The sequence below is a fragment of the Macaca thibetana genome, chromosome X (assembly GCF_024542745.1).
Source record: "Macaca thibetana thibetana isolate TM-01 chromosome X, ASM2454274v1, whole genome shotgun sequence".
In the NCBI taxonomy this organism is placed as follows: Eukaryota; Metazoa; Chordata; class Mammalia; order Primates; family Cercopithecidae; genus Macaca; species Macaca thibetana.
In genome coordinates, this window is record NC_065598.1 from 47,596,096 (window position 1) to 47,611,326 (window position 15,231).

General features: G+C 39.4%; 1 protein-coding gene across 5 annotated transcripts in view; it reads right to left on the bottom strand.

Moving 5' to 3' along the window:
• Positions 1-4,812: 4,812 nt before the first annotated feature.
• Positions 4,813-15,231, bottom strand: part of ZNF182 (zinc finger protein 182) — a 30,227-nt gene continuing 19,808 nt past the window's right edge. For 4 of the 5 annotated variants that reach the window (XM_050775621.1, XM_050775620.1, XM_050775619.1 and 1 more), the window contains 3 exons: positions 13,237-13,363; positions 12,900-12,989; positions 4,813-7,760 (listed from right to left, as the gene is read on the bottom strand). In XM_050775621.1, coding sequence (XP_050631578.1) covers positions 6,130-7,760; positions 12,900-12,989; positions 13,237-13,363 — 1,848 coding nt within the window. In that variant the 3' untranslated portion in view covers positions 4,813-6,129. Of the gene's footprint in view, positions 7,761-11,715; positions 11,840-12,899; positions 12,990-13,236; positions 13,364-15,231 lie in introns of those variants that run through there. The other variant, XM_050775623.1, reaches the window with a different exon arrangement.

Genomic DNA, 15,231 nt, shown 5'->3' on the forward strand with positions numbered 1-15,231 from the left:
GGAAAGAGGTTTAATTGACTCACAGTTCCACAGGCTGTACAAGAAGCATGGCTGGGGAAGCCTCAGGAAACTTACAATCATGGCAGAGGGTGAAGAGGAAAGAGGCACATCTTATATGGCTGGAGCAGGAGGAATAGAGAACAGGCAGAGGTGCTACACACTTTTAAACAACCAGATCTCACGAGACTTCACTCACTATCACAAGAACAGCAAGGGGGAAATCCACTCCCATGATCCAATCAGCTCCCACCAGGTCCCTCCTCCAACACTGGGGATCACAATTTGACATGAGATTTGGGTGGGGACATAAATCCAAACCATATCGGGTGTCTTTGTTTTCTAGTTGTTTGTTGCTGATGCAAAGAAAAACAATTTCTATAGTTTGAGCTTATATTTAGCAACTTTGCTAAATTCACTTATTAATTCTAACAATTTATCTATAGATACTTTGGATTTTTCTATGTACACATCATCTGCAGAAATTGAAAGTCTTATTTATTCACTTCCAGTCATTACTCCTTTTCTTTTTCTTGCGTTAATGCACTGCCTCCGACCTCCAGTACAATGTTGATTAGAAGTGAGCATACCAGGTGTCCTTGTCTCATTCCCAATCTCAGGAGGAAATATTTTCCATGTTACCATTAAGTTTTGCCGTGCTTCTTTTAAACACACCCTTCATCAGGCTAAGGAAGTTCTCTTCTATTTCTAGTTTGCTAAGAATTTATACTGTGTTGAATTTTCTCAAATCCCTTTCTCTTTAGAGAAATTAGTAATAGATCATATAATTTATTATGAATATATGAATTCATATATTCATATACATTCAACACAATATCATCAAAATAATAGGTTATATGATCTCTAAGAAAGAACATATAACCTATTAATTACATTGACTTTTTAAATTTATTGGCATATTTTCCATAATTCCCTATCCTTTTAATGTTTGTAGAATCTGTAGTGATGGATATTTATCATGGACATTTGAAAATTTGTATTTTATTTGTTGATCAGTCTAGAGTTTCTTGCATGTATTAATCTTTTCAGAGAACTAGCTTTGATTTTTGCTATTGTTTGTCCTCTAGAGGTCATGAAAACAAATGTGAAGGAGGAAATTCACAAGAAGTGCCAAGCATATATAGTAAGCTAGACACTTATGAGACATGAAGAAAATGCATAGGATGTGTAAAGTATAGATAAGCAAACAAGTAGCTTTTAGACAGGCAAAATTCATAAGATGTGTTATAGTTACCAAGCAAGCAACTTGTAAGACGTACTAAAGATAAATGGAATACATAGAATATGATAGAACAAATGAGTATATTACTTATAGATAGAAAGGGACAGGAACACCAACTCATAAGGTATCCTACCACCTTGGTTATATTATACTTAAATTAACCACCAACTGGTGACACTCAGTACTGTTCCATTGAACACAGATAAAACCCATCACTGTTCAGGCTAATTGGTAAGCTATAAGCTGAGGTAAGCAAGGTATGTCATTGACCTTGAGCACCTTCAGTCTGATTGGGGCCCTTTTTCAAACCTCAACTCTGGTCCTTGTAACCAATAAGGCTGATGGAACAGAGACAGACAGAGGCAGAGGCAGGGTCTATGAACATTCCATAACACAGGACTCAGGAAATGTAATCCTTCACCCTGTTTGTACCCTAAGTCTGTTAACTTACTCCATCTCTTTGCTTCTTCATGTGTATATATACACACATATCTGTCCTATACGTATATATACACATATATATGTATACATGTCCACATATATGTATACATATATGTGGATATGTGTATATATGGATATTTATATATGTATACATATTTGCATTTTTCAAAAAAATTGATTTAATAAGCCATGTGACTCAACAATTTTATTTTATTTTTTTTTAAGGCAGTCTCACTGTGTCACCCAGGCTGGGGGCAATCTTGGCTCACTGCAACCTCCACCTCCTGGGTTCAAGCAATTCTCCTGCCTCAGCCTCCCAAGTAGCTGGGACTACAGGCATGTGCCACCACGCCTAGCTAACTTTCGTATTTTTAGTAGAGACGGGGTTTCACCATGTTGGCCAGGCTGGTCTTGAACTCCTGACTTCAAGCAATCCACCTGCCTTGGCCTCCCAAAGTGCCAGGATTACAGGCGTGAGCCACCATGCCCGGCCTGACTCAAGCATTTTAATTTGGTCTGTGAGCCTATCTATTCTGAGACTTCTAGGGTAGCTTGCCTGGTCACATATTGAACACTATCACTGTATCAAGGGAATTTCTCACATTAACAGAGCCCAAAGGATAAAGTGGGAAGGGATCATAATTCACAGTTTGGAGTTTACCTAAAGAAACAGGACAATAATATGAAATAATTGGCTAAAATATTGGGGGCCCAGTATTGATCTGGGTGGTTATAGGGCCAATCAAGGGTCACGGGGCTGATCTTAGGAAACCAGGATAGTTTCGGGAGCCCTAAGAATAAGGTGAAGAAGGACCATAATTAATTTTATTTTAGACATTTTATCTAAAGCAGTAAGACAAATTAAGTAACCGGCATAAATAACGTGGGGGTGGGGCTTAGGGCTGGCCAAGGGGGCACAACAGAGCTGGTATGGGGGAGATATCAGGGACACCTCTTGCAGTGGGTCCTCTCCCCCTCTGAGTATATATAAGTAACAATGGCAAGGAAATTGTATTAGTCTGTTCTCACACTGCTAAAATACCTGAGACTGGGTAATTTATAAAGAAAAAAGGTTAAGTTGGCTTACTGTCCTGCATGCTGTACAGGAAGCATGGAAGCATCTGCTTCCAGGGAGGCCCGAGGGAGCTTTTACTCATGGCAGAAGGCAGAGGGAGCAGGCATCTTACATGGCAGGAGCAGGAGGAAGAAAGGAAGAAGGTGCTATACACGTTTACACAATCAGATCTCATCAGAAGTCACTAACTATATGGTACTAAGGCGGGATGGTGCTAAACCACACATGAGAACTCCACCCCCAACATCCAATCACCTTCCATCAGACCCCTCCTCCAACATGGGATTACAATTCGACATGAGATTTGGATGGGGACACAGATCCAAACGACATCAGGGATGGAACACAGAAGTGACATTCATTGAGCACTGTGTCCAGAACACAGGCTGATCCCATCCCATACACCTGTGGTCACTGCAGGGTCTTCAGCGCAGCTCCTCGTTGTGCAGAAACCCCAGGGATCACCTCCCACCTCCACCCAACTCCCCATCGCCAACAACGCAAGGTCATGCATCCCTAAGACCCCAAGACCCTATAACCTCTGACACCATAGATCCCCATCACTCACCCCAGAGTGCCTCCCATTCCAGCACAGTCTTCCCACCTTGACTGCCCGGGGTTCTTCCCCTCTTCACTCATTAGTGTCATGCCATGCTTTGCCACTTTCCTGCACTGCTCTTCACCCAACACCATTAACCACTGTCATTTACACTGTGCCTCATATCACTCCCAATTTCCTCCACTCTCCACTCACTCACTGCCACTCTACTCCCTCCTTCTCTCCCCAACACTACTCATGTTTACTTACACTCAACTGTTTCTTCTCCAGTAACTCACACCACTGGATATTTCCCCCATTTCACCCTACTTTTCCCTGTTCACCACCCTTCTGCCCCTCTTTACTCCATTCACTTCCCACTTTGCCCTTCGTTACCCTCCTCTCTCTTCCTCCAATCCCAATCCTTTTATTCACATGCTGATGTTCATCTCCATCCATCCCCGTCTTTGCTTCACTCACCTCCATTCACCCACATGTGGCCCATCAGCTTGCCATTTGTGTTCCAGGAAGCAGGAGTCCAAGATCTACCTGAAATGGTGAGATATGACCCTCACTCCCACCCCACTACAGGATGACCTTCAATGGACCTGAAACCCTAGGAACATTCTCTATAAGTAGAAAGGCAAAATAGCTTTATTTCCAGTGCCCTTGGGCATCTTTCAAGGAGACTGTACCAGGAGCAAGCCAGTCTGCCCCACATTTCCTCTCCCTGGAAAGGCAAAGAATGTGACATGTTTACTTTACATAGTTCATAAAGTGAGCCCACGGCTTGTTTCCTTGCAGTATTACTCAGGGAAAAAAGAAGGCCTGGAAGGGCACAGGCAGGGTCTCAGGTCTAACTCACCCACCCGTTTTGATAAATCCAAACATTGCCCATCCCTAGTTTTTCATAGCTTAAGTTGTCCAGTTCCAGCAAAGAGATGGCCCCAGTGAAAAGCCACAGAACCATGAGGGCCACAAATACAGTAATTCACAAGCAGGACCGCTTGTTCCGAAGCAAACGTCCTGTTATGTGGTCTTTGGCTATGTCCATTCAGACCATCACTCTCAATCTGTCTCTCACCTTAGAAAATATGTATCACCAGCACTAGTGCCACCTTAGAGGAGCAAGTTATTCAACCTCTCTATGGATTAGTGTTTTGCAGCACTTGTAAAGACCGTTTGTATGAATGATGTAATAAAAATCATTTCGTTAAGATATGGAAAGTCCTCGGTGGGCTTTAGTACAGGATCTTTTCACAGATGTCACTGTACATACTAAATATGTTCCAGTCTCAATCATTTTAGTGGTCCCAGCTGACCTGAGAATCACTTGATTTGGCAATCTCAGGAAAATAATGCCTATGTGCCTCTGGAATTGATTGAATAACTGTTGTTCTATCTGCTTGGTTATTCAATTGATTCACTAAAAAATAAACTCTACATTGAGCATATCTATATTAAATATTATAAAATCCTGTACCTAGACTGTGACTTTACTATAACAGTAGAACAAAATAGCTTTTAAAATGTTTTATTTTTGAAAAGGTAGTACATCCACATAGTACATAGTACATCCACATTTTCAAAAGCTATGAAAGGATACAGTTGTCTCCCTCTCAATTCCATCCCCACAGCCACCACTGCTCCTTCCCCTTCCAGCGTAATCAGGGTTACCAGGTTCTCGTGTCTCTTTCCAGAGATAACTTATGAATTCACAATTATGTACTTACCATTTTTCTCCTTTTTATATACAAATGGCAGCATATTATACTCACTGTCCTTAACCTTGTTTTTCCTACCTAATAACATAAACTGAAGGTTATCCCACATCACTACATAAATGGTATCCTAGTTCTCCTTATTTATTCATTGTTGTCTACCCAGGAGTAGGCTGTATGAATATACCACAATTTAGGGAACCAGAACCCTGATACGGTATCATTTAGACAGCTTCCAATCTTTTGTTTTCACAAACAGTGCATTAATGAATACTTCTGTATGTTCATCATTTTGTACATGTGTGAGTATGTACATTCCTAGAAGTGGAATTGCTGGCCCCAAAACCAAATGCATTTGTGGTTTTGATTACTTTTGAATCATTCCTCTTTGAATGAGAAGAGTTTTTCCTGGACTTGCTATTTGCTGGAGGTTCATGTGGGAAAAGAAACCAGGGCCACATTCCAAGCAGATCAGTTTTTTTTGACAACTGAGATTTTTTCCCCCCACGTTAGTTCTTTCTGACTTTACTTCTCCCAAGTCAGTAAACGGGCAGCTGTGGGGCTCTTCACAAGGAAAAGTCCCTTCTCTTCCCCCAGCACCCCCATAACTGTTTCTCCCATCAGTAGACTACTTTCTACAAATATGGCTTGTCTGAGTGACTCCTTCTCGAGGCCCCAGCCTGTTTCTCCTCGGACCCCAAATGGTCTAGGAAACATCCTACCTCCTACCTGCCCACGCACTATTACCACTGTTATATTTATGGTTCCACGCCTCGGTGTATATCCCAAACCTCAGCTAAGAGTCCTTACCAGTGCTGTCTCGCATCTGCAGCCTTGAGCACGCTCGCTCTGAAATCTCCTGCACCAGTGCTTCATTTCCTCTGCCTGTGGCAGCCCTCTTATCAGGGTTGCAGCTGTCTTCTAATTTTGTCAGATACAGAGATTACACTTCTGCTTTTTCTCCCGTAGCTTTTGGGTTATGACCGAGATGAAAAGAAGAAAGGCTGAGTTTACTCCCATATTTAAACCAGAAGTCGGAATATACTTTTCAAATGTGAATTAAATTGACACAACTTTCCTTCAATGTCCATAATATACACTGTTGATTAGCTCTCTAATGTGCCATGAACTTTGACTTCCGAGTGTGGCCTCTTCCATGGGCTTTCTTTCCTGTATGGGTTCGTTGATGTACAATAAGGTTTGATTTTTGGGTAAAGGCTTTCCCACATTCCGTACATTTATAGGGTTTCTCTCCAGTATGAGTTCTTTGATGCACAGTGAATGTTGACTTTTCTCGGAAGGCTTTGCCACACTCAGCGCATGCATAGGGTTTCTCTCCTGTGTGCGTTCTCTGATGTATTATGAGCTGTGACTTCTGGCTAAAAGCTTTCCAACACACAGGACATTCATAGGGTTTCTCTCCTGTATGGATTCTCTGATGTATAATGAGCTTTGACTTTTCTCTGAAGGCTTTGCCACATTCATTACATTTATAGGGTTTTTCTTCTGTATGAGTTCTTTGATGGATAATGAGATACGATTTCTGTGAAAATGCTTTTTCACATTCATTGCACTCATAAGGTTTCTCTCCTGTATGACCTCTCTGATGTAGCATGAGGTAGGACTTCTGAGAGAAGGCTTTCTCACATTCATTACATTCAAAGGGTTTCTCTCCTGAATGAGTTCTCTGATGTACACCAAGGTTTGACTTTTGCGTGAAGGTTTTCCCACACACATCACATTCATAGGGTTTCTCTCCTGTATGAGTTCTTTGATGCACAATGAGGGTTGACTTCTCATTGAAAGACTTCCCACATTCAGTACATTTATGAGGTTTCTCTCCCGTATGAGTTCTCTGGTGTATAATGAGAGTTGACTTATCACTGAAAGTTTTCTTACACTCATTACATTCATGGGGTTTCTTTCCTGTATGGGTACTATGATGTATAATTAGATCAAGCTTCTGTATGAAAGATTCTCCACATTTAGTGCATTCATAGGTTTTCTCTCCAGTGTGGGTTTTCTGATGGACAATGAGATTGGACTTCTGAGTGAAGGCTTTTCCACATTCATTACATTCATAAGGTTTCTCTCCTGTGTGAGTCCTGTAATGTATGATGACAGTTGACTTTTCTCTGAAGGCTTTTCCACATTCAGGACACTCAAAGGGTCTCTCTCCTGTATGAGTTCGCAAGTGTATAATGAGCTGAGATTTTTGGCTAAAGGCTTTTCCACATTCGGTACATCCAAAAGGTTTCTCTCCTGTATGAGTTCTCCAATGTACAATGAGGTGTGACTTCTTGCTGAAGGTTTTCCTACATGCAGTACATTCAAAGGGTTTCTCTCCATTTTTAATTCTCTGATGTAGACTAAGGCCTTTCTTTCGCCTAAGACCTTTCCCACACTCTTTATAGCCATAGGGCTTCACTCCAGGATTTGTTTTCTCATACTCAGTATAGAAGAATAATTTTGCACATCCATTATCATATTTATTTTCTGCAGAACGTCTACTAAATAAGTCTAAATTATCTACCATATTATTTCCAAATGATTCGTGTTTATCGGGTCTTTGTATTGAAGCAACAAGGTTTGTACTCAAATGAAGTATGTTTCCAAACTCATGACAGTCACGACCGCTCTTGGTGGTAACTGTTTTCTTGTCAGAAAATCCAACTTGCATCAGCAGACGTTTATCTTGGTCATCCTGATGTTGCCTCTCAATCTGTTCATCAACTTGACAGACTTCTAGAAAGAAGTACAATAAACCACCTTTATGCTTTGACATTATGGAACGGACCTTCTTTAGAATTATTCTGCCATATGAAAGCTGACACTATCATCTCATTTTATCAGAGTTCCTGGAGACAGAGTTTTTACTAAACTCCCACCTGCTGGTCTTTTTGTTACCAAGAACAATCTTACCCTGACACCTCAGTCTTTCTTACCTGTATTTATACATCACACCTGACTTCCATTAACTCTGGGAAACTTATACCCTTAATCTTCAGTTATCATATAAACTTTTTTTTTTTTTTTTTTTTTTTTTTTTAAGACAGGATCTCAGGTCTGTTGCCAGGCTGGAGTTTAGGGGCAAAATCACAGCTCACTGCAGCCTTGACCACCTGAGCTCAAGCAGTCCTCCCACCTCAGCCTCCTGAGTAGCTGGGACTGCAAGCACGAGCCACCACATCTGGCTAATTTTTGTATTTTTTGTAGAGACAAGGTCTCACTATGTTGCCCAGGCTGGTCTCAAACTCCTGGTCTCAAGCAATCCTCCCGCCTCAGCCTCCCAAAGTGCTGGGATTACAGGCACGAGCCACCACACCTGGCCAGTATTATATGAAGTCTTAACTGTACCTGACTTACAGAATTTCTGTCTAGGTGGAAATGCAACAGCATGATTCTCAGACTCATGTCTTACAATAGTAACACCAAATCCACATTCTCAATGAATGAAAGAAAAATATAGAATGATTAGCTTGACAAAAACAAAAAGCTAAAAATATTTGCACAATCTGGGTTCACCTGTGTATCCATCAAAGCTTCCATTCACAGTTCTTCAACACCACCTTCTCTGCTCCTGTCTATACTATTTCCACTAAAACCTCTGCCTATTCTGTACTCCAAACCCTTCTTTATGTTCCATCACCCACATAGCCCTGTGTTCTGTATTTTGCTATATTCAGAATCTAGATAACTTTCAAGAGGCAGGTCAGTCTTTTCTAAAAAGCTTACTCTGATCTTCCTATATAACTTAAATTTTTTTATTAACTTCTAAAGTAGTCAGTCATCTGTATCACTCATTTAAACAGTTAAAATTGCAAAGCCTTGCCCTTAATTTCATTTCATCAATTGCAAGCAGCACATTATTTCACATTTTAACATCTCTGAATTCAGATGCACCTTACAATCAATGTCATAGGTTAATTGGTGGCAATTTTTCTTTCTTAGTGGTATGTCTTTAAATCTATGGCAAGTACTTTTTGTACATATGGTGAGTTTTTAATCTTTTTTTACAGTTTACTTTTCTTCTTACTTTTCCCCAAATTTTTATATGAAAATTTTCAAGCATAGAAAAAGTTGAAAGAGTACAATAACTACTCATATTACCACTTAGATTCAATAGTGTTAATGTTTTGCTACAGTGATACTGAATTTTAACATGGATTGTGCAGCTGTGATTTTTCTTCCTGTGGCTTCCTTTCTTTGGCTAGCTAAGCATTAGTTCTTAGCCAGAGATGAACACAAAATCATATGAAGAACTTTTTACAAAATGCTCTCCATGGGACCCAAGCTCCACCAAAGATCTGCTGAATCTGAACCTTCTTAGGTGGTAAGAAGCAGTATGGCCCATGTGGTTAGGGTCCTGGGCTCTCTAGCCCAGGAGAAAATCCTGGCTCAACCTTTCACTTGGTCTGTGACCTCAGGCAAGTGATCTAAACTATTTGTATCTTACTTCCCCACCCATAAAGGAATTATAACAGTGCCCACCCAAATGGATGTTGAGAGAATTAAATTACTTACAACAGGGCTTGCAGGGTACACAGGAAGTGCTTTAAATTGTTTACCACCACTGTTACTATTACAACTACTACTATTATGATTTTTAAGAATCACTACATTACTGTAAAAAGAAAGAGTATCTTTATATATTTAACATGTTATAGAATATTAAGTGAAAAATGGTGAATAAAACTGTGCATACACTGTTACCTGAGGCAGGAAACAAAGGGAAAAACTGGGTGATGCTGGAGGTTATTTTGAGCCATAGGACAGGGAAGCTGAAGGGTTTTTAAAGTGTGGTGTGTGGTGTATGTGTGTGTGTTTGTGTGCTATGATATGGTATTAGTTTCATCACTTTGCTTCTTTTACAGCAAGGAATGAGATGAGATCATTTGCTAAAAGAGGGAAAAACAACTTGGAGTGGAGGTTTGAAGGAAGCAAGAAAGGTGTTAGAAGACATGGAATCAAACCTAAGTGTCCATCAAGGAATATCAATGGATAAAGAAAATGTCATCTGTTTACACAATGGAATACTGTTCAGCCATAAGAAGGAATTAAATATTGTTATTTGCAGCTACATGGATAAGCCTGGAGGACATTATGTTAAGTGAAATAAGCGAGGCACAGAAAGACAAACACTGCATGATCTCACTCATATATGGGAGCTAAAGGAGTTGATCTCATAGAAGTAGAGAGCAGAATAGTGACCAGACACTGGGAGGTGAAGAGGGGAAGAGAGGATAGGGAAAGGTTGGTAAATGGGTGCAAAGATATAGTTAGATAGGAGGAATAAGTTTCAGTGTTACATTGCACAGCAGGGTGTCTATAGTTAACAATAATATAGTGTATCTTTCAAAATAGCTAAAAGAAAAGATTTTGAATGTTCTCACCACAAAGAAACAAATGTTTGATGTGATGAATATACTAACTACCAAAATTTCATCATGACACACTGTATATATGTATCAAAACATCACACCATACTCCATAAATATGTACAATTATGTGTCAACTAAAAGTAAAACTTTTAAAAATGTTTAAAACACTGTGCATAGTAGGAAATGAATAAATATATATTCCTACAGGCTCATGTTGTAAAAAATGATGGAAGAATAAACCTTTAAATTTTAATAAAGATTACCTATGAGGAAGGAAGGAAGGGAATGGAATGGAAAGGGAAAGAAGCTGGACTTTTCTGAATATACCTTGTTTTCTGTATTGATTTTGGAACCAAGTAAATCTTTTGTAACTATTTTATATAATCATAAAGCAAAACTGAACATAAAAGATTCCTTAATAATAGTAAATATTCTTTCTGCTGCATTTGCTAATGACCATGCTGAAAAGTCTTGATTCTCAATGGCACCGAAATGATTCCCTCAATTCATTCAACTCGCTATACACAAGCAACAGTCTCAAGAAGAATACTAACAATACTACTGTCAGATGTAAGATTAATAAATTAAAAACATTTAAGCCCAAAATTTGATTTGGAAATATTAATTTGAACACATGAGATATGTTTTCTGTAAAACATTTATACATAATAGTTCCTAGCTCTGTCAATGAAAAGGCCTCGAAACAATTCTCTAACCTCTAAATCATGGGCTTAAAACATTATTTTCCACTAAAAAGAGCCAGGGTCCCTTGGAGAAATCACCAATTCTAGGTCAGAGGCAGGAAATATACAAATGGAGCCTGGGACATGTTGTAACACCAGAAAGCAAGGAAGCTACCAAAGACTCAGGAGCCAATTTGAAGGAGATTCCACCGGCCAAAGATGGGACAGTGTAATGTATAATACGGAAAATAAGACAATGGATTAAAACATAGAAATGTATACACCCATAAGTCCATAAATGATTCACAGAAAAGATATAACTTATTGGTCACCTTTGGATGATGCTACAAAATCAATTCATTATTTTGAAAACTAGTAAATAAATGGAAAAGCTCAATCACTGAGCCTGTCTTTTCTGTATGATATGTAACTCATGGTAGCCAAATAATAGATGAGAAGCAATTTCTCTTTATAGAATTATTCCAGTGGGGCCAGGTGCGGTGGCTCACGCCTGTAATCCCAGCATTTTGGGAGGCCAAGGCAGGCGGATCACAACATCAGGAGATTGAGACCATCCTGGCTAACACAGTGAAACCCCATCTCTACAAAAATTTAGCTTGGCGTGGTGACACACACCTGTAGTCCCAGCTACTCGGGAGGCTGATGCAGGAGAATTGCTTGAACCTGGGAGGCAGAGGCTGCAGTGAGCCAAGATTGCACCACTGCACTGCAGCCTGGGTGACAGAGCAAGACTCCGTCTCTAAAAAAAAAAAAAAAAAAGTTAAACATATAGTTCCTTTTATACCACCATATGGTATAATTCCAATCCTATGTATCTACCCAAAAGAAAGAAAAACATGTATCACCACAAAAATGTGTACATCAACGTACACAGCACCATCATCCATAATAACCAAAAAGTAGAAACAAGCAAAATGTCCATCAACTGATGAATGGACAAACAAAATGTGTTCTATCCTAACAATGGAATTTTATTCCTCCATAAAAAGGAATGAAGTACTGATACATGGTACAATGTGGATGAACCTTGAAAACACACCAAGTGAAAGAAACCAGACATAAAAGGCCACATTTTGTCTGACTCCATTTAAATAAAATGTCCAGAATAGGCAAAACCATAGAGACAAAATAGATCAGTGGTTGCCAGGGAGTGAGGGGAAGAGGGAAGAGAGAGTGACTGCTAGGGAGTAGGGGCTTCTTTTCAGTGTGATGAACATGTTCTAGAATTAGGTAGTGGTGATGGTTGCACAACTCTGTGAATACACTAAAAACTACTGAATTGTATACTTTAAAAGGGTGAATTTTATGGTATGTGAATTTTATCTCAATAAAGCTACTTTTAAAAAATAGATAACCAAGATGTTTTAGGAGAGCAAATCTGACAAATATCTAAACTGAACGAGAAGACTGGACTCAGGTTGTTCAATCTGAAATTAGCACATTAGAGTCCAGGCCTGTGACTAACGTGGGCCTGGCTTCAGATAAGTCAGTGACAGGTGACAGTCGTGGAAGTGGCAGGGCCAGGAGGTTGTGGCATTTAAAAGACACTTCCATATGGGACAAATGGAACTGTGCAGAAACTTGCAGGTAAGCACCAACTTACGGAGAGTGGCCTGGTGTATGGGGGACAGCGGGAGTGTCAGTTTTGTGTCTGAGGTGTTCATGTTCCTGTCCTCCAACAGTGCCAAGGGCCAGAACCTTTTCCTAAGATATTCCTGAAAGCCCTGTCAGAGGGCCTCACCTCTGACTAACAGGGTGGAACTTCATGTCCCCAGAGCCTGGGTCAAAATTCCACTTACCTGGAAAGTTCCAAAATGGGATTTTTCCTTCTGCCGGGTATTCTTCTACCTCCAACTTGAGGATGAGGTTTGGTTTGGTAACCTGCTGCCCTGTTGATGAGAAATGACAGTGATACCTCCTTGGCTTTCAGAGCCTCTGAGACAGAAGAAGTTACATATTAGGGGCAGCACAAGGAATCTATTGCTTGACATTATGGTAAAGTCAAACCATTTAACCTGCATTTTGAGCTTACAAACACTTTTTCAGGAGAGAAAAGGGGAAAACCGAGAAAGGAAATGCCTTCCATTGGATGCAATAATCATAAATAGCAAAATTACCTAAGGAAGCCATTCTTACCCACAAAGACCAAGTTGCTGTAGGTCTCCAGCATCACGTCTCTGTACAGGGTCCTCTGTGGCGGGTTAAGGTACTGCCACTCCTCCTGGGTGAAATCCACAGCCACATCTTCAAATGTCACTAGCCCCTGTAATGGTACATTCCTTTTATTTTAAAATGCTGACCACTAGGTGATGAGGATAAAATGCAGGGGAACTTCTGATTGGGTTCCTGGTTCATCATGACGACTCAATACTGGATGTCTATTTCATATCAAGTTAGTGATCTACTTTGTGGGAGAATCACAAATCATGGTAAAAAAAAAAAAAAAAAGTAAGTAAGAGAATATTTGAGACAATGCCATATCAGCACAAGGATAGACAAACAGTCCAGTGGAACTAAAAAGGGAATCCAAACATGTATAGACACCTGATTTATGACAAAGTTGGCACAGTAAAGCAGTAGGGAGAAGATGACCTTTTTAATAGATGTGAATGGGTTATTAGATATCTATATGGAGAAAACGAAATTTAACCCCTCTAGCCATACATAAAAATCAGCTACAGGTAAATTGTAAATCTAATGTGAGAGGAAAGTGTCTATAAAATAATATGGGAAAATGTTTTCATAAGCTTTGGAGTAGGGAAATAATTCTATAACAAAACATGAAAAGCACCCCTCATAAAGGAAAAGACAAGTGTTACAAGATCAAAAGTACTACAATGAAAAGGCAAGCCACAGATAGGGAAATTACTGGCAATCTTCATGAGGGAGAAAGGTATCGTATCTAGAATATATAAAATAGCCCCTTCAAATCAATAAGAAAATCACACACAAAAGAATGGATAAGAGAAGTGAACAGGTACTTCAAATCATACACAAAAGAATGGATAAGAGAAGTGAACAGGTACTTCACTAAAAAGCAAAACCAAATGATCTATGAACATAAGATAACGTACTCAACCCCATTCGCAATCAGGTAAGTGAAAAATTAAGCCACATTGAGACAGCACTATACACCCACAAGAAAGGTTATAATTAAACAGACTAAAATCACATAATATTGTGTTGAAATGAGAACTCTTACACACTATTAGCAGGAATATAAACTGGTATAATCGCTTTGGTAACAGTTTGGCATTATTTACAAAGGTTAATGGTTTGCATACACCATGACCCAGCAATTCTACTCCTAGGAAAATCAGGCACATGTGCTCTAGAAAATAAATATAGGGATGTTCATAGCAGCACTATTTCTAACACTAGATCACAGATAAAATCCAAATGTCCATCAACAGTAGAATGGGTAAATTGTGGCACAATCATTCAATGGAATGCTGTGTAGTAATGAAAATGAATGAACTGCATGCTGTGAAGCAGGTTCACTGTGCACTCAAAAAAGAAATTCTTTTTAACCTTGGGTTGGACAAGTATTTCTTAGATGTGACACCAAAATTCAAAAGACACTTGTTAAGAGATTAAAAAGACACAGAATGGAAGAAAATATCTGCAAATCAAATATCTGGCAAATAACTTGTATTGAGAATATATATTAAAAAAAACTTTCAAAATTAAAACAACTGGGCAAAAGAGATACTTCACCATGGAAGATAAACAGATGGCAAATAAGCACATAAAAAGATGCTCAACATCATTAGGCATGAGGGAACTGTAAATTAAAACCACAATGAGATACTATTACACACCTATTAGAATGGGGAAAAAACTGACAATACTAAGTGTTGGTGAGGATGTAGAGCAACTGCACCTCTCCTATCATAGGCAGGAATGCAAAATGGCACACGGCTACTTTGGAAAATGATTTTCCAGTTGTTTATGAAGTTAAGCATATACTACCAGACAACCCTGTAATCCCACTCCCATGTTTATTTACCTCAGTGAAATGCAAACTTAGGTAAACCCAAAACCCTGTACATGAACATTTATATAGCAGCTACATTTTTAATTATCAAAACCTAGAAACATATCAAAGGCTTTCCAACCAGTGAATGGATA